Source organism: Pelobates fuscus, chromosome 5, assembly GCF_036172605.1.
Source record: "Pelobates fuscus isolate aPelFus1 chromosome 5, aPelFus1.pri, whole genome shotgun sequence".
NCBI lineage: Eukaryota > Metazoa > Chordata > Amphibia > Anura > Pelobatidae > Pelobates > Pelobates fuscus.
The window spans coordinates 38,740,241-38,765,080 of record NC_086321.1 but is presented as its reverse complement, the minus strand read 5'-3'; the positions used below and the strand labels follow the sequence as shown (position 1 = coordinate 38,765,080).

Here is a 24,840-nt window from a genome sequence, read left to right as displayed (position 1 = left end):
GGAGATTTCTGCATTATTTAGATATCCTAAAATAAATGTAAAACAGATTTTAAAACATTTCAAAGATATAGCAAGTTCCTGAATTTGCTGCTAATATACAATCTTTGTTTCTATTGCAGTGAACTCTGCCCAGGCCATGAAGTAACTCAGCCAATCATGCTGCTATGACTCCCAAGCGTTCAGCATCTGACAATCTGAATTGGTCACCTCTGTCCCACTGACTCGGGTTTTCATACCATGCAACACTTCAAATGGACAAAGAGGGACACTTTAATTTTAGGGATGTAGCCAGGTGGACGGATCAAAAAAATGTTAGGGGACTTACTAACAATTTCTACAACTAAAATGTAATTTAGAACATAAACGGTGTATTTACTACAGACTGATTTCTAAACACATTTCTTGTAGTTTAGAGACACATTATTATTATTATTATTGCAGTGGCACTCAGTTATACACTCTGACACACTATCAATATGGAACTCTTTATTAAAGGGACTTTCGAGTGCCAGGAAAACAAACCGTTTTCCTGGCACTGCAGGTCCCCTCTCCCTCCCACCCCAAGTTGCTGAAGGGGTTAAAACCCCTTTAGTGACTTACCTGTATCCAGCGTCGATGTCCCTTGGCGCTAGTTCAGGGTCCGTCCACACTCCTCCCCCGCCGACGTCATCCGGTGGGGGAGACCTATTGTACATGCGCGGCGGGTGACGGGGGAGACCTAATGCGCATGTGCGGACCTAATGCGCGCATTAGACCTCCCCATAGGAAAGCATTGAAAATTGCGTGAGGACGTCCAGCGATGCTATAGCACAGAAAATCGAGTAGACAGCCACTAGAGGAGGAGTTAACCCTGCAAGGTAAATATTGCAGTTTATGAAAACTGCAATATTTACAGTTGCAGGGTTAAGGGCAGTGGGAGTTGGCACCCAGACCACTCCAATGGGCAGAAGTGGTCTGGGTGCCTGGAGTGTCTCTTTAAGATAGAGAAAGAGAAAAAAATAAAACCTGGATTTGTTCCCAAAATAGGGACTGTGCATCCTAAATAGGTACAATATGGAGATATGGGTTTAAAGGGATTCTATAGTGCCAGGAAAGAAAAAAAAAACCTTCAGTCACTCACCTGAATCCAGCGCCCATGTCCCTCGGCACTGGGTCAGGCTCCGCCCACACTGCTCCCCATGGCCCCCACCATGGCATTGAATAATGCTTTCCTATGGGGAAAAAATCTGACGCTGGAGATCCTCATGCAGATCGTGAGGATCTCCAGCGTCAGATAACAGACCTAAGGTCCGCTTCAAACCAGGAAGCCCTCTAGTGGCCGTCTGTTAGACTGGATAGTAACCTATAGCAGTTTCTCAATAACTGCAATAATTACTATAGCAGGGTTAAGGGACATGGAACATTGCACCAAGACAACTTAAATGTGCTGAAGTGGTCTGGGTGCCTACAGTGTCCCTTTAATCTTTGCGTTTAGGTTTCGGTTACAGCATTTCAGCACACTTATACAGTGATCTGTACATGCAAGGGTTCTTTGTTAGCATGCTCACAACTTACATGCGATAGCTCAAAGTGTATGAACACCTGATGCTAGGAATATATTACATCACTACACCAATGTGACACTATGTAATTAGTCCCTACACACTGTTCCAACCTCTGAGAAAAGGCAGGGTTTACATTGCTCCCTAGGGACACCTCCAACAGCCACTCCACAGATGGCTACTAGAGGTGCTTCCTGGAGCAATGCTTCACAGTGTGACTGGCATTCTTAGTCACCACCCTCTGCACAGAGACACTGAACTTTCCTTGTAGAAATGCATTGATTAAATGCATCCCTATGAGGAGAGGCCGCCCCCACCCTGCATCCTTGACCTCAGACAATCCAATGCATTTCCTAAGGGAAAGCATTAGATTGGTGAAAATCATCAATTCCAATGTCAGCCAAGGAAGCAGATCGGGGCAGACCCAGCGCAGACAGAGTGGAAATGAGGTACGTTTTCTTACCTTTTAAGGGGGCTAAGAGAAGGCAAGAAACCTAAATGGTGGTTTTAATACCATAAAGGTCAGGAATGTTTGTGTTCCTGACCCTATGTTTTTCCTTTAATTTTGGGCATATCTCCATACCTTACATCTTATTCAATCATTATGGGGATGCAGTATATGCATCTGCATCGCAATCCCACATTAATAAACTCAATACATTGTATTACTCGTTCTGCCGATTTGTGCTACAATGTAATTACAGGACTCACCATTGTGACATGCTAAAAGAACTAAACTGGCTGTCGCTGGAATCCAGACGCACCCTTTATCTTTCCAGCCTTGTGTTTTGTTTTGTTTTTTATATATATAAATCTTTATTTTCATTTTTAAAAAAATTCATTCAAGTACAGATACAGCTTTCAACTATAAATTTTAAACACAGTACAAAAAGTTACTTTACAATAGGATAATAATTATAAAGAACAGTAGGGCCGTGCTTCTAATAAACATCTACCAGTATTCTGCTGTATCTACAGCCGTACAAACATACCGTGCATTACATCTTATCCATACATCCCATTTTCTCTACTGTCTGCGGGTAGCTATCTATATGGGGGGGTGGGGGGGGTTTGAGTTTTATGATTAATAAATCTAACCCAAGGGACCCAGACTTCGTTATATTTTTCTCTAGATATCTTGTTTAGGGCTATCCCAGCTTCCATGCTGTGTTGGTAATCAATCTGTGTACATATATCCTGCCAATTTAACGCGCCCATATTTCTCCAATTTCTGGCCATAACTATTTTTATTGCCATACAGATATGAATCATAAGAATTTTTAGTCTTATGTTGCTTTTTGGTAAATCTAAATGAAACAAAAACATTTGAGGCGTGATCACAGTCCGAACCTCGAACATAAAGTCTACCAATTCCGCTAGGATTCATTTCATAGGTTTCAGCTCCTCACAGTCCCACCAGATGTGGGAGAATGAACCTAACTCCCTACCACATCTCCAACAATCTGGTAGGAGTGTGGGTTGAAATCTATGAAGGCGAGTAGGCACCAGGTACCAACGGTATACTAGTTTGAAGTACACTTCCTGTATATTCACCCCATGTATATATCTTTTTACTGCTTGTAAACCCAACAACCAGTCCTCAACCGAGGATGAAAAATGAAGTTCTTGCTCCCATTTATTCATTGCTGGCGCTTTGTCTATTTGCCTTTGACTTCTTACGAATTGATTATATCTGGAAGCAATTTTTTTTTTATAATGAAATTCTACAAACTGGTCAATTAGAGAAATTTCCGAAAAATCTTTTCCCATAGTGAAGGATTTTATTCTTAAATAGTTAAAAATTTCCTTCGAAGGGAGGTTATATTTGGATTGTAATATTGGAAATGGCAACATTTTATTATTATTTAAAAGTTCCGCTATTCTTACTACTCCACAATTTTCCAATTCTTGGATATTTATATACTTTATATAAAGTTTTAGGCTTGTTAATGGGGCATTTAGTGATATGTGTTTTGTTCCGTATTTCTTTTTCAAGTGCTTAACGATATAAATGATTGTATTATTCATCGGATTGCTAGATCTTATATTTTTTAGAAATTCACTGTCGGGGGCGGGGCCGGGCCGCCGAGCTGAGCGGTCGCAGGACAGCTCGGCTCCTGCAAGATGATCCACAAATAGCCTATAAAACGAGAATTTTGGGGAGAAATATCCGAGACTAACTGTGACCCTCAACGGAATCGGGCTGCCCGAGCTGAGGAGAGGCTTGCCCTCGGGGTTTTAGTCCCTCGGAGGATGAGGCCTGCTGTAACAGGCGGATCCCATGCTGGCGGTGAGTGAAGCGGACGGCCGCCGCAACGCTATCCCGCCCGACGGAGCCTGACACAAAACGATAATCTGCGGACCCGGCCCTGTTTCCCCCCCCACTGGACCGGGGGGGTGATCCCGGTCCAAACTAAACTACACTACCCTGAACCTGACCGTACAGCTCTCCATGCAACCGCCGACATGTAGCCCGGGACCCGCACACAAAATGGCGACGTCCAGGTGCACGGAACAGGCAACCTTGCCACTGGCATACGAGCAGCCACTCACTCCTATACTAAAGATACGAACCAACTGCCACCCATGTGGACATAGCAATCGGGAGGCCCGCTCACTCTTCATCTGAGCCGGGCGCTCACATTGGGGAATTCCCCCCACAGCCGGCCATACACCCAGGGAGAAGCCTGGAACCTGGTGGAACCCTGGGCCCACGGACCTGTAGATGGGTCCAATGGCGGAGGGCGCGAGCACCCACACAGGCCTCAGGCCGAAGACAAGCGGCCCTCGAAAGCTGAGACGCCACTACAGGGAGCATGGCACAGCACCACCCGCCCACAGAGACTGCCAGAGGAACCGAGTGCAACAGCACCAGACCCCAGCAACGACCGACCTTGGGGCAAGACGATGCACAGCAGCCTAGAGCCGGGAAGCCTCTCACACCATCACCCGTAATGCGGCAAGGACAATCTTCAACCCACACACTGGTCTGCCGGAAAACGAAAGGGATGAACAGCTGCAGCTCGCTACCAACCATATCTCCCTACTTACTGCTGTTGCCGGACTGACTGAAAGCTTTCATAAGCATACATGTCTCAAACTGGACTGTAACATTATTATTTTCATTTTAACCTGTCTCCCGCTACCTAGCACATATAGCTCCTGCCTAATGGTTCAGGGTACGTAATGTCAGCTAATTGCATATAGCCAAAACTGCAAACCAAAGTGCATAAACCTTGTATACCCTCTTATAGTCTACCAGAATAGGCATTGATATTAACTACAACAAACGGGTGTACACTCCAGCTGGTTTACTGCTAGCAGTGACTGCCTAGCCTCTCTGATCGATACTAACTCATAACTATCCTAGCTAAGAGGCGTATTAACCATGAACACGAGCATGACTATTAACACGTTTAACTTGTTAAGGCTTATTAAACATGATCACAAGCACGATTACTATTACGTTAAACTTGTTCAGGCATATTAAACTTGAACACAAGCATGAGTATTATTACATTTAACTTGTTAAGGCATATTGAACAGGAACACCAGTATGACTATTATTACATTAAACTTGTTGCTAATCTTCTGTAACGCTTAATTTAAAAAATATAAAAAACCGAGGCTGTTATGCGAAGGAGATGTTGTTTCACTATGTTCCCAACCTGTATAAGAACGTAAACCCCTTTTTCTTCATTCTGTACCCCCCATAATTCATGCCTCAATAAAAGAAAGATTAACAAAAAAGAAATTCACTGTCGCACCACCAGAGCGATAGAGGTTCAATATCACCGAGATCTGATTTTTCAATATCTAACCAATTTGGTCTAGCCATTGTAAAATTGTCGCACTTAATTAGGTGTGCTACCATATTGTTCATATATAGTTTCTGTATGTCTGGGAAACAAATCCCCGCTTCTTTCCAGTCTCTCTGTAATATTTCCAATGAGACTCTAGGTCTCCTATCTTGCCAAATATAATTTGATAATTGCCTTTGAAGACCGCGTATCGTCTGGCATGACACCCTCAACGGGAGATTACTAAATAAAAATGTCAACTTGGGAAGGAGATAGAAGTTTACTGCTTCAATCCTACCCAACCAAGAAAGTTCCAATCCCTTCCAATTTTTTAAGATGTTCCTAAAGTGGATGGCAATATCAGTATAATTAAGTTCTCCAGTTTCTCTATAATCTAGAGCTAGTTTTACCCCTAAATATTTTATGTTCCTTACTTCCCAGTCGCATTTAAAATATTTTTTGAGTTTGTCTACGCCTGGTCCACTTAGGCCTTTTATCAGGATTTGTGTTTTCTTTATATTTATTTTATAACCTGAGTGTTTACCAAACACGTTAATAAGCCGAAATACGGCTGGGATAGATCTAATAGGATCTGCAAGGGTCAATAAAACATCATCTGCATATAATGCAATTTTGTTCTCCATCTTATTCACTTTTAGCCCGCTGATGTCTTCGTTCTGTCTAATCGCGGCTGCCAACGGTTCTATGGAAAGGATATATAACAGGGGTGCCAATGGGCATCCCTGTCGCGTCCCATTTCTAATAGGGAACCAGTTTGATTGAAACATGTATCCTGATACTTTGGCTTGAGGATCCTTATATAGCGCCATTGTGCACTCCTTAAAGAAACCCTCGATGCCGAAGGCCCTCAGTACTTCTTCCATGTACTTCCAGTTAACCCGGTCGAAGGCCTTCTCGGCATCGAGGGTAACCACAGCAAAAGGAGACAAACTTTGGTCTGCATGATATAGGACATTCAGTAATTTCCTAATGTTATCAGATGTGCCCCTACCCTCTACAAACCCGCTCTGATCTAAATGTACAATGTTAGGTATGATTTGTTTTAGTCTATCGGCCAAAATTCTAGAGTAAACTTTGATATCCAAATTGATAAGAGAAATTGGTCTATAATTCGAAGTGTACGTAGGGTCCTTGTCTATCTTAGGGATTGGTATTATAGAGGCCTGAAGTAATTCCGTTGGAATGGCTTTATGATTAGCAAAATCTTCAAATGTTCTTAATATATATGGAGAAATTATATCACTTAATTTTTTATAAAAGATTGAAGAGAAGCCATCTGGGCCTGGTGCTTTACCTGCTGTTAGTGCTTTGATGGTATTACTAATCTCCTGAATAGAAAAGGGGGCATTTAGTTGGCTCAATTTCTCCAAAGATATTGTTGGTAAGCTCAATTTATCCAGAAACTGTTTTGTTTCGCCCTCAGATAACTCATTAAATTTTATATTGTATAGGCTTTTAGAATAGTCTTCAAATGCTTTGGCTATTTGAGTTGGAGAAAACATTTTTTTACTTCCAACTGTTATATAGTTTATAGATTGAAGTTTATTTTTATTTTTTTATTTATTTGAAAGACTTTTCCCTGTTTTATTGTTTCCATAATACCATCTCTGTTTTAGAGTTAACATAGCTTTGTTAATCTTTTCTTGAGTTCTTACTAATATTTTTCCCCTGATCTCTTTAATAGCCTCCAAAATTTTATAATCTATGGTAAGTTTATGTAAGCGTTCTTGTTTTGCCAGATCAATATAAAGCTCGTTGAGCTCTTTTCCTTTCTTTTTTTTTTATAATAGCGCCCATTTTTATGAGGCATCCTCTCATATATGATTTAAAAGTACACCATAGCATGGCATTGGAGACATCCCCTGTATCGTTAATTTCAAAAAATTCTCTAGTCTGAGTGCGCAGTTCTTCTACATTAGTTTCTGATTTTAGTAAATTTTCATTTAGTCTCCATTCGTCTCTACATTTATATTCAGGATTATTTTTTTATGACTAAACTTACAGGTGCATGGTCGGACCATGTTATAGGTCCAATTGTCACCTTCTTAACTCGCTCCAAAATTTCAGATTTTACCAAAAAGTAATCAATTCTAGTGTATGTCTGATGAACATTTGAAAAAAACGTGTAATCTCTCGCTTCTGGATTAGACGTTCTCCAGGCATCGTATAAACAGTTTTTTGCCAAAATAGTCTGCATCATTGATAGACCTGTTCTTTGCTTGCCGTCTGTGTGAACGGACTTGGTTCTATTCCTATCTATTTTATCATCTATGATGCAGTTAAAATCCCCCCCGATGATTATGAAAACTGCAATATTTACAGTTGCAGGGTTAAGGGCAGTGGGAGTTGGCACCCAGACCACTCCAATGGGCAGAAGTGGTCTGGGTGCCTGGAGTGTCTCTTTAAGATAGAGAAAGAGAAAAAAATAAAACCTGGATTTGTTCCCAAAATAGGGACTGTGCATCCTAAAAATAGGTACAATATGGAGATATGGGTTTAAAGGGATTCTATAGTGCCAGGAAAGAAAAAAAAAACCTTCAGTCACTCACCTGAATCCAGCGCCCATGTCCCTCGGCACTGGGTCAGGCTCCGCCCACACTGCTCCCCATGGCCCCCACCATGGCATTGAATAATGCTTTCCTATGGGGAAAAAATCTGACGCTGGAGATCCTCATGCAGATCGTGAGGATCTCCAGCGTCAGATAACAGACCTAAGGTCCGCTTCAAACCAGGAAGCCCTCTAGTGGCCGTCTGTTAGACTGGATAGTAACCTATAGCAGTTTCTCAATAACTGCAATAATTACTATAGCAGGGTTAAGGGACATGGAACATTGCACCAAGACAACTTAAATGTGCTGAAGTGGTCTGGGTGCCTACAGTGTCCCTTTAATCTTTGCGTTTAGGTTTCGGTTACAGCATTTCAGCACACTTATACAGTGATCTGTACATGCAAGGGTTCTTTGTTAGCATGCTCACAACTTACATGCGATAGCTCAAAGTGTATGAACACCTGATGCTAGGAATATATTACATCACTACACCAATGTGACACTATGTAATTAGTCCCTACACACTGTTCCAACCTCTGAGAAAAGGCAGGGTTTACATTGCTCCCTAGGGACACCTCCAACAGCACTCCACAGATGGCTACTAGAGGTGCTTCCTGGAGCAATGCTTCACAGTGTGACTGGCATTCTTAGTCACCACCCTCTGCACAGAGACACTGAACTTTCCTTGTAGAAATGCATTGATTAAATGCATCCCTATGAGGAGAGGCCGCCCCCACCCTGCATCCTTGACCTCAGACAATCCAATGCATTTCCTAAGGGAAAGCATTAGATTGGTGAAAATCATCAATTCCAATGTCAGCCAAGGAAGCAGATCGGGGCAGACCCAGCGCAGGCAGAGTGGAAATGAGGTACGTTTTCTTACCTTTTAAGGGGGCTAAGAGAAGGCAAGAAACCTAAATGGTGGTTTTAATACCATAAAGGTCAGGAATGTTTGTGTTCCTGACCCTATGTTTTTCCTTTAATTTTGGGCATATCTCCATACCTTACATCTTATTCAATCATTATGGGGATGCAGTATATGCATCTGCATCGCAATCCCACATTAATAAACTCAATACATTGTATTACTCGTTCTGCCGATTTGTGCTACAATGTAATTACAGGACTCACCATTGTGACATGCTAAAAGAACTAAACTGGCTGTCGCTGGAATCCAGACGCACCCTTTATCTTTCCAGCCTTGTGTTTAAGAGCTTTTCTGGGAAGCTCCCCCACTACCTGAGCAGAATGCTCTCTCCGGCTGTTCCTTCTATAACCTCCGATCCAGTACCAGCACTTTAGTTAGTCTACCTCAATACAAAAAGAAAGCGTCTCGATCCTCCTTTTCCTACAGAGCACCGCAATTGTGGAACGACCTCCCGCACAATTTAAAATCTTCCCTAAGCCTAAAGTCCTATAAGAGATCCCTCTCTACATATCTCAAAACAGAAAGCACCTGTCATGGCTGATTATATATTTCCTACCTGTTCTATGCTAAATTTTGTATATATTGTGTATTAATAATGTTTTTGTATTTTATTGTAACAATGCAATGATTTGTGGACCCAGGACATAAATGAAATCCAGAGAAATCTCAATGTATCTTTCCTGGTAAAATATTTTATAAATAAATAAATTCTGGTTTATGGAGTCTGAGCTATTAAAGGACCATTATAGGCACCCAGACCACTTCAGCTTAATGAAGTGGTCTGGGTGCCAGGTCCAGCTAGGTTTAACCCTTTTTTTAATAAACATAGCAGTTTCAGAGAAACCCAGCGGGAGGGGGACCCTGAGGGTGGGGGCACCCTCAGGGCACTATAGTGCCAGGAAAAGGAGTATGTTTTCCTGGCACTATAGTGATCCTTTAAGCGTGTGTAATCTGGCACTGCATGTTTCCAAGTGTTGACAGGAAGGGCTGATCAACAGAAGTCAAAGCTCTCTCTGCACACAGTCTCCATTCCATTCAGAGTATGAGTTTGAGATAATAAATTCCTTTGCCAACATTCAACTTGCAAAAAGCCGTTGGCTTAAAATCAACAATACCCCATTGAAGGCAGTATTAAGATGGAAAATAATGATTTTTCTTGTTGCAAAAACAATATAAAACTGGTCATAAAAAAAAAAAAAAAAAAAGATTTTTTAGCAAAAGCTATTAAATGCATAAAAGATATGTTGGTGCTTTAAATGTACGTTTTATATGGGATAAGCTTATCAAAGCTAAATAAATTTAAAGGGACATCCAGATTAAAGGGACACTGCAGACCCCCTAAAGAACGTATAGGAACACAATAGTGTCAGGAATACAAACCTGTAACTTTATGATCTCAGCCAATCCATAGAAAAGCATTTTGAGGCCACCACGGATGCACAACAAAACACCTCACTGTGCCAGTCAGCATCTCCTCAAAGAGATGTACTGACTCAATGCATCTATATGGGGAAAGTTAATTTTCTATGCCTAATCTCAGTTGTGTCAGGAAGTATCTCTAGTGGCTGTGTGAGTAATGGCCACTGAAGGTGTGGTTTCAAATACATGTTATGCTATTTTTAAAGAACAATTACTTGGTAGTGAAGTTGCTAAAGGGTTACGATTTTTAACAGGGTTATTCAGTTATTCATAGTTCGGCTATTTTGGGAAATTTTATTTGAATTCTGACTTTATTGAATATTGATACTGAATATAAAGTGAAATCGGAATCACGTAGTGCATCTAGTGCCATAGTCAATACATTTCAAATATGCTTTCTAGATAAATGTTCAATCAGTGTTTAGCAACCCTGGGCCAATTCGTGACGAGAAGATTTGTATTCTATAAGCTTTTATTTTTGCTTCACATGGCGATGGGCAAAATACTATAATAAATGGCACCGTCTGATTGATAATATTGCATGTCCAGAATATACTTTGTACAGCCTGATATAGAGGATTTACTTTTAAACCACATCTGTCTCCAATTGGTGTTCAATTCAGAAAGGACAGGAATACTTGACAATATATTGAAGTAAACCTATATATAACATGACAACATTGTACAGTACGTGTTTTTTTTTTAATGAAAGTTTTTTTTTTTTTTTACATTATATCTGAACAGAAAGCCGACAATATTTGCACTACAGGATACATTCAAAAACATTAAGAAAGACATGTAGAAATACTTCAATATTATTTCCGAAAGGTCTCATTTCTTTTATTGAATTGTTCATATTAAGACAATCTAACAATCCTGTTTTGCCTGCTTCAAAATGTGTCAAGTTGGTGAAATTTTCTCTTTAACCAGTGGCATTTCAGTGGAATTAGTGATGTAATGCGCGATCCTCTAACAGACAGAAAATGCATTGAAACAAACAATGCTTAGATTAGAAGCACAATGGTGATTTGGGGAGAATGTCACCATTTTCAGAATCTGCAACAAATGTACAATTACCTGGTCAATTGCTAAGAATGGTTGGGAGTGGGACAGTACTGGAATCACTGGCAGTTAATAAAGGGATATTTGTCTTTTTACTCACAAGAGTTATATTAGACGTGGACGATTCTTTGGCTTCCTTAATTAAGCAGTACAATTTAATATTGTCAGAGAATTGTGCTCTTTCTGTCAAAAAGATTTGTATTTGTATCTCATGCTATAAATAACATTACGTTAATACAAAAAGGCAAGTGCTTTTGAGCTCAGTTACGAAGGGTTACTAGAGCAACAGATTATGAATGAATTCTTAAAATCCATTTCAGACCTTTATTCTCAAATAAGAGATTATTTTAGTGAACTACAGTTTTCCTCAACTTTGAGAAAAAAAGAAAAAAAGAAGAAATTGCGTATCTATGGCACTGACTGAACTAAGGTACAGTAGAAAGGGAGGGGATAATCTCTATACTGCACAAGTTAAACTTCCAGAAAATCTCAGAAGAAAATAAAATAAGGGGTGGGCAGTGAGATTAAAGTTATGGGATTCTGTAAATGTGATGGGCACAGTCTGGATCTACAGTACAAGTCAAAACACAGTTTAGGTCAGTTTTGTTAAACCACAGACCACAATGACTGAAAACAATCCAGTATTTAATGTTGTGTTTCTTTTAAACCGTTTTGATTAATCCTGCGATGTTTAAGTCAGAACCACATGTAATCTGATTCCGGACAATTGAGGACTGGAGATCAAACACCTTCAGTGAACCAAGATAGAAGATGCATGTATTTGGTACTAAGTTTGGCTGCCACACAAAATATATTTTAAGTTCTCTAGAGAGTAATGCAGAAGAACAGACAGGTTCACTTAAACAGAGACCATAGAGCATTACTATTTACAACAGCAACATACACGTCATCCATACAAAACAAAAATGTCCAACAACTTTCTACAGGTTAGCATGGCAGTAAAACTTAAAATGCCACTAGTGTCTTCCTCGTGAGCAAGTTAATGGATTTAATGATTACAAAAGACAATGTATCTATGTACAGACAGTTTAGGTTATCTGTGTCACTGAGCTATAAATATTAACCACTGTATTCCACCTTTGGATGAACGTAACCCCTCAGCTCCATTTGCTCAGGTTTCAAACCGTAAAGTGCAGAATGTATTCTGGGAAGGTGCATTATTTATCTAGAGTAACGTTGTGTAAACCTTGGCCGTTTCTAGGAATCGGATACATGCACAGGCAGTGTCTTCAATGGAATTGGACCATCCAGTGAGATTCTCTTCCACATAAGGTATTATCCCAGAGGTCAGCTGGTTTAAGTAACACACCTGTTGAAAGAAAAAGTAATGTTATGGTTGTGGAAAGGTGTACGGTATACATTGCTATTCTTTTGTCAAAGTGTGAACAAAAAAAAGACAGTGAGCACATGTATAAATGCACTTGATTCATTATTAGTTATATAGCAAAAACATATTCCACAATGCCTTCCAATTATAGAAAGGAGATGGTTTCCCTGCTTCAACAGTACATGATGTTGGGTATCTTGCCGAAAGGCAAATACAGTTGAGATGGTCTGACTGGGATTCTGGGATTCAAACCTGGGTTTCTAGGTTGTAAGGGAGTTACCACGGCTTTAATGGGCCACTATAGGTTTGCTTGACTGGATTGGAGAGAACATGTCCAGACTTGGACAGCTAGTAATGTCACTCAGTCATATTCTTGTACTAAAATATGTTGATATAAAGAAGAGAAATGGCAGGTTTCAGTTGTGTTGTCATTTGCTTAGAAATCTGTTATTTTCATCCTCTACAAATCTAGAGAGTAGCTTTTTTCCCTCATTTGTAGACACTGTACTAATCTTCTAAGTTTATTCATATGTTCTCTAGTGTATTTTGGTAGGTTTAAGTTTTTTTTTGCAAAACTCTCGAAAAAGACATGTCAAAACTGAAGCTTAATACAACAGATTTGGAAAAGTATTCTCCAACCTGGCTATAATCACAGCTTGGGTATTTTAGCCTGAATTTTGCGATGGAGATTTAAAGCAGAACCCTCACTTCCCTTGTAATAATTCCCAATATTATGGTTACTAATGCCTCTTTTTTAAGCCCCGAGAACATACAGAGAATAGAAGATGAAACAATGTTTCTATGTCTGTTTAATGCCATACCAGGACCAGTCTCATATGTCAGTGTTTCCAGAAAATAAGTCAAGTAATGCAGTGGACTTTTTGTTGGGGAGGACAAATTTCTATCATTATATCTATATAATGGACATCAAATGTTTTTTTTAACTAGTCTTATTTTCACATGAAGATTCTTAAAGGGAAACTGCAGGTCCCCTCTCCCTCCCACCTCCCAATCTCCGGTTGCTGAAGGGGTGAAAACCCCTTCTGGTCACTTACCTGAGACCCCGCCGATGTCCCTCGGCGGTGGTTTCTTCTCGCCGCCGCTCCTCCCAGTCATTACGTCGGCCGGTGGGCGAGACTGATCCCGCCCACCGGCCGGGGAGACCTAATGCGCATGCGTGGCAATGCCGCACATGCGCATTAGAGCTCCCCATAGGAAAGCATTGAAAATGCATTTCAATGCTTTCCTATGGGGAATTGAGCGACGCTGGAGGTCCTCACACAGCGCAAGGACATCCAGCGACGCTCTAGCACAGATTTTCTGTGCTATAGAGCAGAAAAGTGCACTCTAGTGGCTGTCTAGTAGACAGCCACTAGAGGTGGAGTTAATCCTGCAGGGTAATTATTGCAGTTTATAAAAACCTGCAATAATTACACTTGGAGGGTTAAGGGTAGTGGGAGTTGGCACCCAGACCACTCCAATGGGCAGAAATTGTCTGGGTGCCTGGAGTGTCCCTATAACTGTGGGTATTAATAAACATGAATACTTCTAAGCATGTAACATGTTTAAAATATCTTACAAGTATTTACAAATAGTCAGGTTCTCTGTTAGAACGCGGTTACCGTTAAAGTGGACAGAGATTGTATTGGATCATTGTATCTTTGGTGAATTCATTATTAGTGCGGACAATAAGATAATACATGTGGGTGATGTGTGACATTTGCTGTATTGGTTAATTAGTGCTTTGATTTGCTGTCACTCGGATTTCCTAGTTTAACCCATTTTAGACACTCACCTGGCAGGAATCCTTTCCCAGGCTGTAGATTAGAAAACCTGCGCACTGGACCTCGCCCCTCAAATACTCGGCAGATGGGGGATACGATGCCAAGGTCACACTCCTCATGGCTATAACATAGGGATCTCTGGGAAAGAAAAATATAAAAACGTGAATTATTTCCAGAGCATCAGATTAAAACATTGGTTTTATTTCTGAAATATTTAGCTTCAAAAATATTCAATTTATATGCTGCCCACCTTACCACCGGCCTTGCGCTAGCGAACAAACCCAGAACAAAGAACTACGCACAAAGTGACATGCAAGACCAGTTACTCCACCCAAACACTGCACACCAAGTAACAAAACTACTATACCAGGTGTCACGGCAAGGGTGTATAATTTATTTTTGCACCCTTGGAATATTATCTTTTTAATGTAATTTGTGTAGTAAATGGCACAGGTTGCAGAGATGTTATTGCGGAGGTCAACAGGGGTTACATCATTTGAAGCTGGGACCCCCCACAGAGGTCAGCTGACAGTTGGCTCCCAGACTGGGTGTGATCTTCCTTGGGGGAAGGGGGATTATTATTACGCTGCCTGTGTTTTCTTGTTTTCTTTCCTGACTACCAGCGGATATACCGTGATTATACCGCTATTCTGCTACAGTGAGTAATTAGGACTTCTGTATTTTATCCTTTTTGTTTTTATCTGTTGTTGGTGTAAATAACTTGTTTATCATATATTGTTATATGCACTGTGACTATTCTTTGTTCATAATAAACATTAATTTATTAAGTACTGCCTTTGTCTGGTTAAGAATCACGTCTAGTTAGTTAGCTAGTTAGTATTTTTTATAATTCCTTAAATATTGTACTAAGTAATACTTGGTGGGATAGTAATAGTTATATTATTATGTTTAAGTGTGGGTGGCGTTAAAAAGAGGGATTTTGTCATTATTTCCGGTCTAGTGAAGACAAATAGCCTTTTCACCATCACAACTATGTCACGCACACTCTTGGAGTAGGGTGCGTTCGTGACACCAGGCGAATGGAAACAGTCATGCAAACTCCTACAAGGGGACGCCAAGCTCTCAAAGCAGTCACCATTAATGGATATATTCGATACGCACTAACCGAATGCAGACAAACCAACCCGCACTGCCCGGTATTTGGGGCAGCTCGCATTCACCCAACCCCAACCCCGTACAAAAGTGGTTCACAGGCAATTCAACTGTATGCAGACCACGCCATGGTATAAAGTTACACTATAGACTGTTCGATATACATCTCCTCTGTATATTTACTCCACTTCATATGACAAATTGTTACCTTTTTTTTACCTTTCCCCTGTTATGGTACACACACCCACACCAAATGTTTGTACTCCCCTTGAAAACTCAAAAATACATAAAAAAATTCATTAAAATTTTAGTTTTTAATTCACAAGTCAACAGAACAAGCTTCTTGACGACAATCATAGTTCTGAACAGAACGAATAAGTCAATGGCATTAAACACCTGCAGACAAAGTTTTATTTCAATAATAATTTTAAACAAAAATGTGTGCGACCCCCTAGCCACAGAGGTTGTATGTCCATCTACCCCTTGTGTTATTATAGGAGAACCCACGCCCACATCATGGATGGGGGCTAGAGTTGGGTGCATTGGTTCCCTCTGGGTTCATATTTTAACAGCCCCACCTGCCGCAAATTGGTGGGGCAGGGGATGGACAATAGGTTCCCATCCCCCGTTCAGTTTATATATTAGCCCACATCAGTTGGTCATGGGTTGAGACCGTCATCGCTGCTTTATTTTTATTAATTGGATGTACACATTTTGTCCTGCAAGCAATTTGTTATTCATTAATTTAGTTTGAATTGCAAATCGGCCATGCGTGTCTTATAAGAATAAATGTGTGACGGAATGCTGTCACAGAGTATCATGCCCACCTACATGTCCAGTTACATTGGACCCCCAAGGACTTGGACTGTGGACTCAGAGGAGAGGAGAAATAAGTGCATGGAGGGGCTGAGGGGGGGGGGGGGGGAGAGGAGGAGAAATGAGCGCATGGAAGGCTAGGAGGAGAAATGAGCGCATGGAAGGCTGAGTGGAGGAATGAGAGCATGGAGGGGCTGAGGGGGAGGGAGGAGAAATGAGAGCATGGATGGGCTGAGGGGGAGGGAGGAGAAATGAGAGCATGGAGGGGCTGAGGGGGAGGGAGGAGAAATGAGAGCATGGAGGGGCTGAGGGGGAGGGAGGAGAAATGAGAGCATGGAGGGGCTGAGGGGGAGGGAGGAGAAATGAGAGCATGGAGAGGCTGAGGGAGGAGAAATGAGAGCATGGAGGGGCTGAGGGGGAGGGAGGAGAAATGAGAGCATGGAGGGGCTGGGGGGGAGGGAGGAGAAATGAGAGCATGGAGGGGCTGGGGGGGAGGGAGGAGAAATGAGAGCATGGAGGGGCTGGGGGGGGAGGGAGGAGAAATGAGAGCATGGAGGGGCTGGGGGGGAGGGAGGAGAAATGAGAGCATGGAGGGGCTGGGGGGGAGGGAGGAGAAATGAGAGCATGGAGGGGCTGGGGGGGAGGGAGGAGAAATGAGAGCATGGAGGGGCTGGGGGGAGGGAGGAGAAATGAGAGCATGGAGGGGCTGGGGGGAGGGAGGAGAAATGAGAGCATGGAGGGGCTGGGGGGAGGGAGGAGAAATGAGAGCATGGAGGGGCTGGGGGGGAGGGAGGAGAAATGAGAGCATGGAGGGGCTGGGGGGGAGGGAGGAGAAATGAGAGCATGGAGGGGCTGGGGGGGAGGGAGGAGAAATGAGAGCATGGAGGGGCTGGGGGGAGGGAGGAGGAATGAGAGCATGGAGGGGCTGGGGGGGAGGGGGAAGGAATGAGAGCATGGAGGGGCTGGGGGAAGGAATGAGAGCATGGAGGGGCTGGGGGAAGGAATGAGAGCATGGAGGGGCTGGGGGAAGGAATGAGAGCATGGAGGGGCTGGGGGAAGGAATGAGAGCATGGAGGGGCTGGGGGAAGGAATGAGAGCATGGAGGGGCTGGGGGAAGGAATGAGAGCATGGAGGGGCTGGGGGAAGGAATGAGAGCATGGAGGGGCTGGGGGAAGGAATGAGAGCATGGAGGGGCTGGGGGAAGGAATGAGAGCATGGAGGGGCTGAGGGAAGGAATGAGAGCATGGAGGGGCTGGGGGAAGGAATGAGAGCATGGAGGGGCTGGGGGAAGGAATGAGAGCATGGAGGGGCTGGGGGAAGGAATGAGAGCATGGAGGGGCTGGGGGAAGGAATGAGAGCATGGAGGGGCTGGGGGAAGGAATGAGACACAAGGAAGGACTGAGAGAGGAATTTAGACAAATAGGGGGCTGTGGGAATGAGATACATGGTGGAGATGAGATGCATGGGGGGGTGACACAAAGCGACATATAGGGGCTGGCAAAAAAAACAAAACACAGAGGGGCTGAGGAAGGGGAAAAAGAGATACTGGGGCTTGGGAGAGAGACCAGAGTGGCTGGGGGGTCATAAAGACACAGAGGGGCTGGGGAAGGGGCAAAATATAGACAGACAGAATGTTTAACTAAACCCATTAGATTTTAGTTGTGTTGATTAAAATCTACTGTAGATTTAGTTTACTAAAGCTAGACTAAAACACGACTAAAAACTAAAATGGCTTTTTAGCCAGAAGACTGCGACTAAAACCAAATTGAAATTTGCTGATGGATAAATCTACAAGAATATTAAAGACCCCAAATTAAAAACCTTGCAGTTTCACATATTACATGCCAATTTATATTTCAGTTATCGTATAAGTAGAAGATGAATGATTCCATTATGAATTTGTTTTTAGGAAATTATTTATAACAAAAATAACTTACCCAGTCTTGTACGGAATTCTACGAGACATCAGAGTTATAAAATCACTGGACTTGCTCTGCTTTACTGGTGGACAGGTAATGTAAAATATTTTGTCATCTTCACCAGCTGTCTCTATAACTTCACAGCTCCTGTTCAGAACAAGCAAGTAAAATCAGAAATTTCTAAAAGCAGGGTCACACTATAGGATCAAATCTGAAGTTAAAGGGTTACTCCAATGACCATGACCACTTCGGCTTTTAAAAGGGATTATGGTGGGAGTCATCTGTATGTGCAGCATCCCTGCTTATCCGCTGCACATACAGAGATATCTTTACTTGTGTGCTGGGGGCTAGTTACACTCCTAGCACACGGAACCTGCCTAATATTAGTCCTGTCCAAAAATTATGTCTGTTGTTGGCACATACTGCATGCTGGCAACAGAAGTCATGAGCTTCAATCGCTGCAGGCCAGCTAGGAGCGCGCCTGCAAGGGGAAGCTTGAATGTCCCCTCTCTTATTTGAGGCCTCCCTGCTAGCCTGCATTCCCAATCATAATAGTAGGTCTGTTTTTTCCCCCGTACAAAAAATAAATAAATAAATTAATACATTTAAAAAAAAAAAAAAAATACTTCCGGTCCACCCCCTACTCCCTCCTTCCCCTTTCTGGCTATAAGCATTTGATTGGACCATGTAGAGAAAGTGAGTGATGCAGCATGACATTGGATGGGGTATGGAAGAACCTTGTCTGGCACTCTATCCTAGTTAAGTAGTGTACTTATGGACTTTTAATGTAGATAACCTGAGTGGGGCAACTGACGAGGTAGTAATCAGCTGCAGGTGTGCTTTGCCAATTTTAAATTCATTCAAAAACCAACATGAACATTCATAGGCAAATGTACTGTGAAACTGTTCTTAAAAATAAAATAAAAAAAAGTTTTTTTAAATATGAAACCATACAAAAGTATAATTAAACATTAAAATTATGCAATAGACATTCTTACAAGTAGTGTATGTCCCAGTTTGGCCTTAATCCAAGGTCAGACAGGAGAAGATATGCTTGTCTTGGGTGTACTTTCACATGCATTTCCACTTTAATAGATAATACATCATTTTCATCATGAGTAAATATTTTGATCTGAAAAGCAAAGCAGGTAATAGTTATAGTGATTCTTACCAGAACAGTTATTTCCATAAACCACAGATAAATATTCTCCTGGACCCAGCTAGAATTTCAGCGAGTAGAAATTCGATAAAAAGATTGATGGTTTTCTGCCATCAGAATTAAATTGAGGCATTCGGCAGATTTGGGGCTTGTTGCACAATAGATGTGTAGTAATTGTACTCAAGTCAAAACCAAACTGCAAAATTAAAGGGACCCTATAGTCACCTGAACAACTTTAGCTTAATGAAGCATTTTTAGTGTATAGAACATGCCCCTGCAGCCTCACTGCTCAATCCTGTGCCATTTAGGAGTTAAATCCCTTTGTTTATGAACCCTAGTCACACCTCCCTGCATGTGACTTGCACAGCCTTCCATAAACACTTCCTGTAAAGAGGGCCCTATTTAGGCTTTCTTTATTGCAAGTTCTGTTTAATTAAGATTTTCTTATCCCCTACTATGTTAATAGCTTGCTAGACCCTGCAAGAGCCTCCTGTATGTGATTAAAGTTCAATTTAGAGATTGAGATACAATTATTTAAGGTAAATTACATCTGTTTGAAAGTGAAACCAGTTTTAGTTTTCATGCAGGCTCTGTCAATCATAGCCAGGGGAGGTGTGGCTAGGGCTGCATAAACAGAAACAAAGTTATTTAACTCCTAAATGACAGTGAATTGAGCAGTGAATTTGCAAGGGAATGATCTATACACTAAAACTGCTTTATTTAGCTAAAGTAATTTAGGTGACTATAGTGTTCCTTTAAGTTACTATTTTAGTTATTTTAGTTTGAATTCTGCGAGTGAGTTTAGTACAATTCAGTGTTTAGTAAATAAACCGCAATGTGCACATTTTAATCTTTTCACAACCTCCGCCTTTCCTCATCCGAGCTGTATTTCTGACTGCACTATTAAAATCATAATTTTATAGACTGAAATTTAGTAAGTAACTCACTTACGTTCTGTATTGTGCTGCTCAGCTCCCATCCACTCTTTGCAGCAAGGACAGTCAGTGCAGCGATATTATTATAGCTTAGGTAGGTCTATAAACATTAAATTGAGAGGGGGAGAGTGTTTAAAAAAAAAAAAAATAAATAAACAAGATTTTATTTATTTAAAATACTACACAAAAGGTTTTAAACACATTTTACTATTAAAGGGAAACTCCAGTGCCAGGAAAACAATAGGTTTTCCTGGCACTGAAGGTTCCCTCTCCCTCCCACCCCCCAATCCCCAGTTGCTGAAGGGGTGAAAACCCCTTCAGTGACTTACCTGAGGCAGCGACGCTGTCCCTCGCTGCTGCCTCCTCCTCCTCTGCGCCGCTCCTCCTACTGATCCCGCCCACCGGCCGAGGAGACCTAGTGCGCATGCGCGGCAGTGCCGCGCATGCGCATTATGTCTCCCCATAGGAAAGCTTTGAAAATGCTTTTCAATGCTTTCCTATGGGGATTTGAGCGACGCTGGAGGTCCTCACACAGCGTGAGGAAGTCCAGCGACGCTCTAGCACAGGTTTTCTGTGCTATGACCCCGGAAGTGCCCTCTAGTGGCTGTCTAGTAGACAGCCACTTGAGGTGGAGTTAACCATGCAAGGCAATTATTGCAGTATAAAAAAAACTGCAATAATTACACTTGCAGGGTTAAGAGTAGTGGGAGTTGGCACCCAGAACACTCCAATGGGCAGAAGTTGTCTGGGTTCCTGGATCAGGGCCACCATCAGGGGGTGAAAACCATAACGGTTGTCACGGGCCCTGCGGCCCTGGGGGCCCCCGCCGCCCGGGCCTCACGTGTAGCGGCGGAACTGCCGCCGGTGCACTTGCACCGGGGCCCGCACGCTGATGGGGCCCATCGGGTGGCCCATGCACTTAGGGCAACCCGAAGGGCCCCATATCTTTAGGGGCCCGGTCAGCGCTGTGGCCATGGTATAGCGCGACCGGGCCCCTTTAAAAAAAAAAAAAATGCCGCTGCAGCGCAAGTGCTGCTGGGAGGAAGTGGTCACTTCCTCCCAGCTCACTCCGCGGGGGAGTAGCGCGCGCCCGGCAATTAAGAGGGAGCCCCAGCCAGCCACCCTCCTGCAAAGACAAGGTAAGAAACAGGAGGGTGGCTGGAAAATGAGCTGTGTGTGTGTGTGTGTGTCTCTGTCTGTCTGTCTGTATGTCTGCATGTATGGATGTCAGTGTCTGTATGAATATATGTATGCCAGTATGAATGTATGTCTGTATGTATGTATGTCTATCTGTATGCATGTCATTATGTGTGTATGAATGTCAGTGTATGTATGTCTGTCTGTATGAATGTATGTATGTATGTATGTATGTATGTATGTATGTATGTCAGTGTCTGTATGCCAGTATGAATGTATGTCTGTATGCATGTCATTATGTGTGTATGAATGTCAGTGCATGTATGTCTGCCTGTCTGTCTGAATGTATGTATGCCAGTATGAATGTGTGTATGTATGGATGTCAGTGTCTGTATGAATGTGTGTATGTATGGATGTCAGTGTCTGTATGAATGTGTGTATGTATGGATGTCAGTGTCTGTATGAATGTGTGTATGTATGGATGTCAGTGTCTGTATGAATGTGTGTATGTCTGTCATTATGTGTGTATGAATGTGTGTATGTCTGTCATTATGTGTGTATGAATGTCAGTGTCTGTATGTCATTATGTGTGTATGAATGTCAGTGTATGTATGTCTGCATGTCATTATGAATGTGTCTATGTTGGTCTGTCTGAATGTATGAATGTCTGTATGTCTGTCTGTCATTATGAATGTCTGTATGTATGTTAGTATGTGTGTCACTATGTACGCCTGTGTGTCTGTATATGTGTGTATGTCTCAGTATGTGTGTGTCAGTATGTATGCCTATATGTGTATCAGTATGTGTGTCTGTTAGTATGTATCAGTGTCCTTTTGTATCAGTGAATGTGTTTGTGTCTGTGTGTGTGTACTGCTGTGGGCAGGATTTGGAGATGGTCTCTGTGGGCGGTTTTTCAGGCCCCGACCCTGAGCTCAGTTAGGGGCCCCAAAATTTCTAGTTGCGGCCCTGGCCTGGAGTGTCCCTTTAAGGTGAGAGTATACACAACTGATCTGCAATGTGTCCATTTTAGGAATAAATAATAATAATAATAAAAAATGCCATTTTCTGCCAAACAGTTTTGGAGCAGTTCCTCTGCACTTGTGCGGATAATCACTTCTACACTATCCTTCCAAAGCGGTCTAGCCTTAGACAGCAACGACCGGCTGTGAACACCGGGGTAAGGTGCATGCGTTTACCTGATTGCCTTTATCCCATGGATGGGAAATTGGTTTCTCGGGCTTGCTTGAGAGGATGTACTTCCTAAAATAAGAAAAGACAAAAAACAATCATTGAAATGTATATACTATGAATTACATCTTTCTTAAAATGAGCACTTCCAGCACCATAGCCACCACAGCACGTGGAGTCCAGGTATATTGTCAAACCATTTGTGTACAAATTGACCCTGGGAGGGTGCAATAAAATCGTTCTTCCTGTGGTTTTTCCCGGTTGATTGAAATAAGTATTTTATGTATATTTCTTATTTGGTAAAAGGCTCGCCAGGTTAGTATATGTCTAGATTAACCAAAAAACGAATTCTTACAGTTACTGATACATAATAAAACAACAAAGAATGTTGAAGGATAATGGATGTTCAACAGCAGATGGTAAATGATCACACATTTCAACACCAGAAATGAAGGACTTAATGTAGACTCTGGCTTTCTCACACACTACCAAAACTTTATATAAACACACATCTTAATGTCTTACATAGTTCTTTTTCAATATTCTCGTTCCACCTTTACTGGATCAATTTAAAAACATACATATATGCAGCTATATACTTGCATGCCATGCTCTGCTGTTTAACTAGCTTATTTCTGGCTATTCTCAACCAACCTGGACATTTCACTTTCAGGAAAATCATCTGCTATTCATGACACCCCATTCACCACCTTCCCTCCCCTTCTCTAACATCATTTGGTTTAAGTGTTTAACTCTATCAGATAGAACAGTATTGCTTCAGACCTGAGGAAGAGAGGTAAAAACTCTTGAAAACTTGTCTTTGAAATATTATGTTAGTCCAATAAAAAAAAGGTATCATTGCATACTGCAATACTCTGGTATTTTGGCATCTTGTCTACTGGACTAATACGGCTAATCCAATTTAGATAGAATGAATGAGAGAATTTGACCAATAGATGGCGTAACTGTTCCTTGATTATTTTTATCATCAAATTCTAATAACCACTTTGTTTCAAGGTGTTCACTTACGTAGAAAACCCATCATCTTTATAGCCACTCAATCAGAGATTGCTGTCATAAAATATAAAGTTGCTTTCTTTATATTAAATAAATTTTGCTTAGTTTTAAAAGACAGAGAGGAACCAAACCTTGCCATAATTTAAATGGTGGGCATTGATGCCCCGAGTTTCAACTCACATCGTACAATGGGGTCTTAATAGAACATTATATTAAAAACATAGCCTCTCTTATGATTGAATTAATTGCTGGTATGAATTAGGTCTCTGTACCAGAAACACTTCACCTCACTGTAGCTATTATGGTGTTTTGAGTTTTTTCCAATTTTTTTTTATCATCATCAATTTACAAAAAAAACGGTGACCCTCCCTCGAGCCTCCATTCAGCCATTCTGCATCTGTTCATATAAGGTGAATATTACACATCTACATGATGTACAAATTCATCCTACCATGGATATCAAATTATGAAACTCCTCAATAAAGGGAATTAAAAAAAAAAAAAAAAGTTGTAGCAGCATATCATATAGTGTCTGTATGTATGATATATATATATATCTCTCGCAGGTGTCTTCATATAGCCTTGAATGAATTATAGTTTATATAACGGTGTACATCGATTACTCTGTGTGTACAATTTTCCTATTTCAGCAGCACTGTAATGAAGTTTAGTTCAGTGTACTGCTCCTTCTTTATAATTGTAATAGGCATCAGTCTTTCGTTATAGCTCAAACAAATGTATATATGTTTAGAAATAAATAACTATGCCTCAAAAAAATAAAAAATTCGAAAAAATATATTTTTTTTAATACCTAAAAATCACAGATAAAATACATTTGATTCTAAAGGCACTTCTCTTACCATTACTGACCATTGTGGCTGACCAATGTACAGTGAGGGTGCCTACCCCTGGTGTATGGTATGTTCCTCTGCAAATCTGTCATCTCAATAGAATAAAACAAAACACACTGGTAAAAGCAGACCATAATCTGGTCCATACACAGAGGATAAGGTTTCTGTAATTTTCTTTACTACCACCTTAACAAACTGAATGTTAAAAACGCAAAATAAAATCCACAATACTACAGACAGGAGTTTTATTGAA

The 24,840-nt window shown here is 41.5% G+C and overlaps 1 protein-coding gene across 1 annotated transcript in view; it reads right to left on the bottom strand.

Annotated features, from left to right (window-relative positions):
* Window positions 1–10,989: 10,989 nt before the first annotated feature.
* The window catches only part of ACOT12 (acyl-CoA thioesterase 12), a 40,675-nt gene continuing 26,824 nt past the window's right edge, over window positions 10,990–24,840 (bottom strand). The window contains exons 11-16 of the mRNA XM_063453714.1: window positions 22,728–22,791; window positions 20,411–20,494; window positions 19,299–19,432; window positions 18,319–18,447; window positions 14,464–14,590; window positions 10,990–12,650 (exon numbers count right to left, since the gene is read on the bottom strand). Of these exons, the coding sequence (XP_063309784.1) occupies window positions 12,507–12,650; window positions 14,464–14,590; window positions 18,319–18,447; window positions 19,299–19,432; window positions 20,411–20,494; window positions 22,728–22,791 (682 nt within the window). The 3' untranslated portion in view covers window positions 10,990–12,506. The remainder of the gene's footprint in view (window positions 12,651–14,463; window positions 14,591–18,318; window positions 18,448–19,298; window positions 19,433–20,410; window positions 20,495–22,727; window positions 22,792–24,840) is intronic.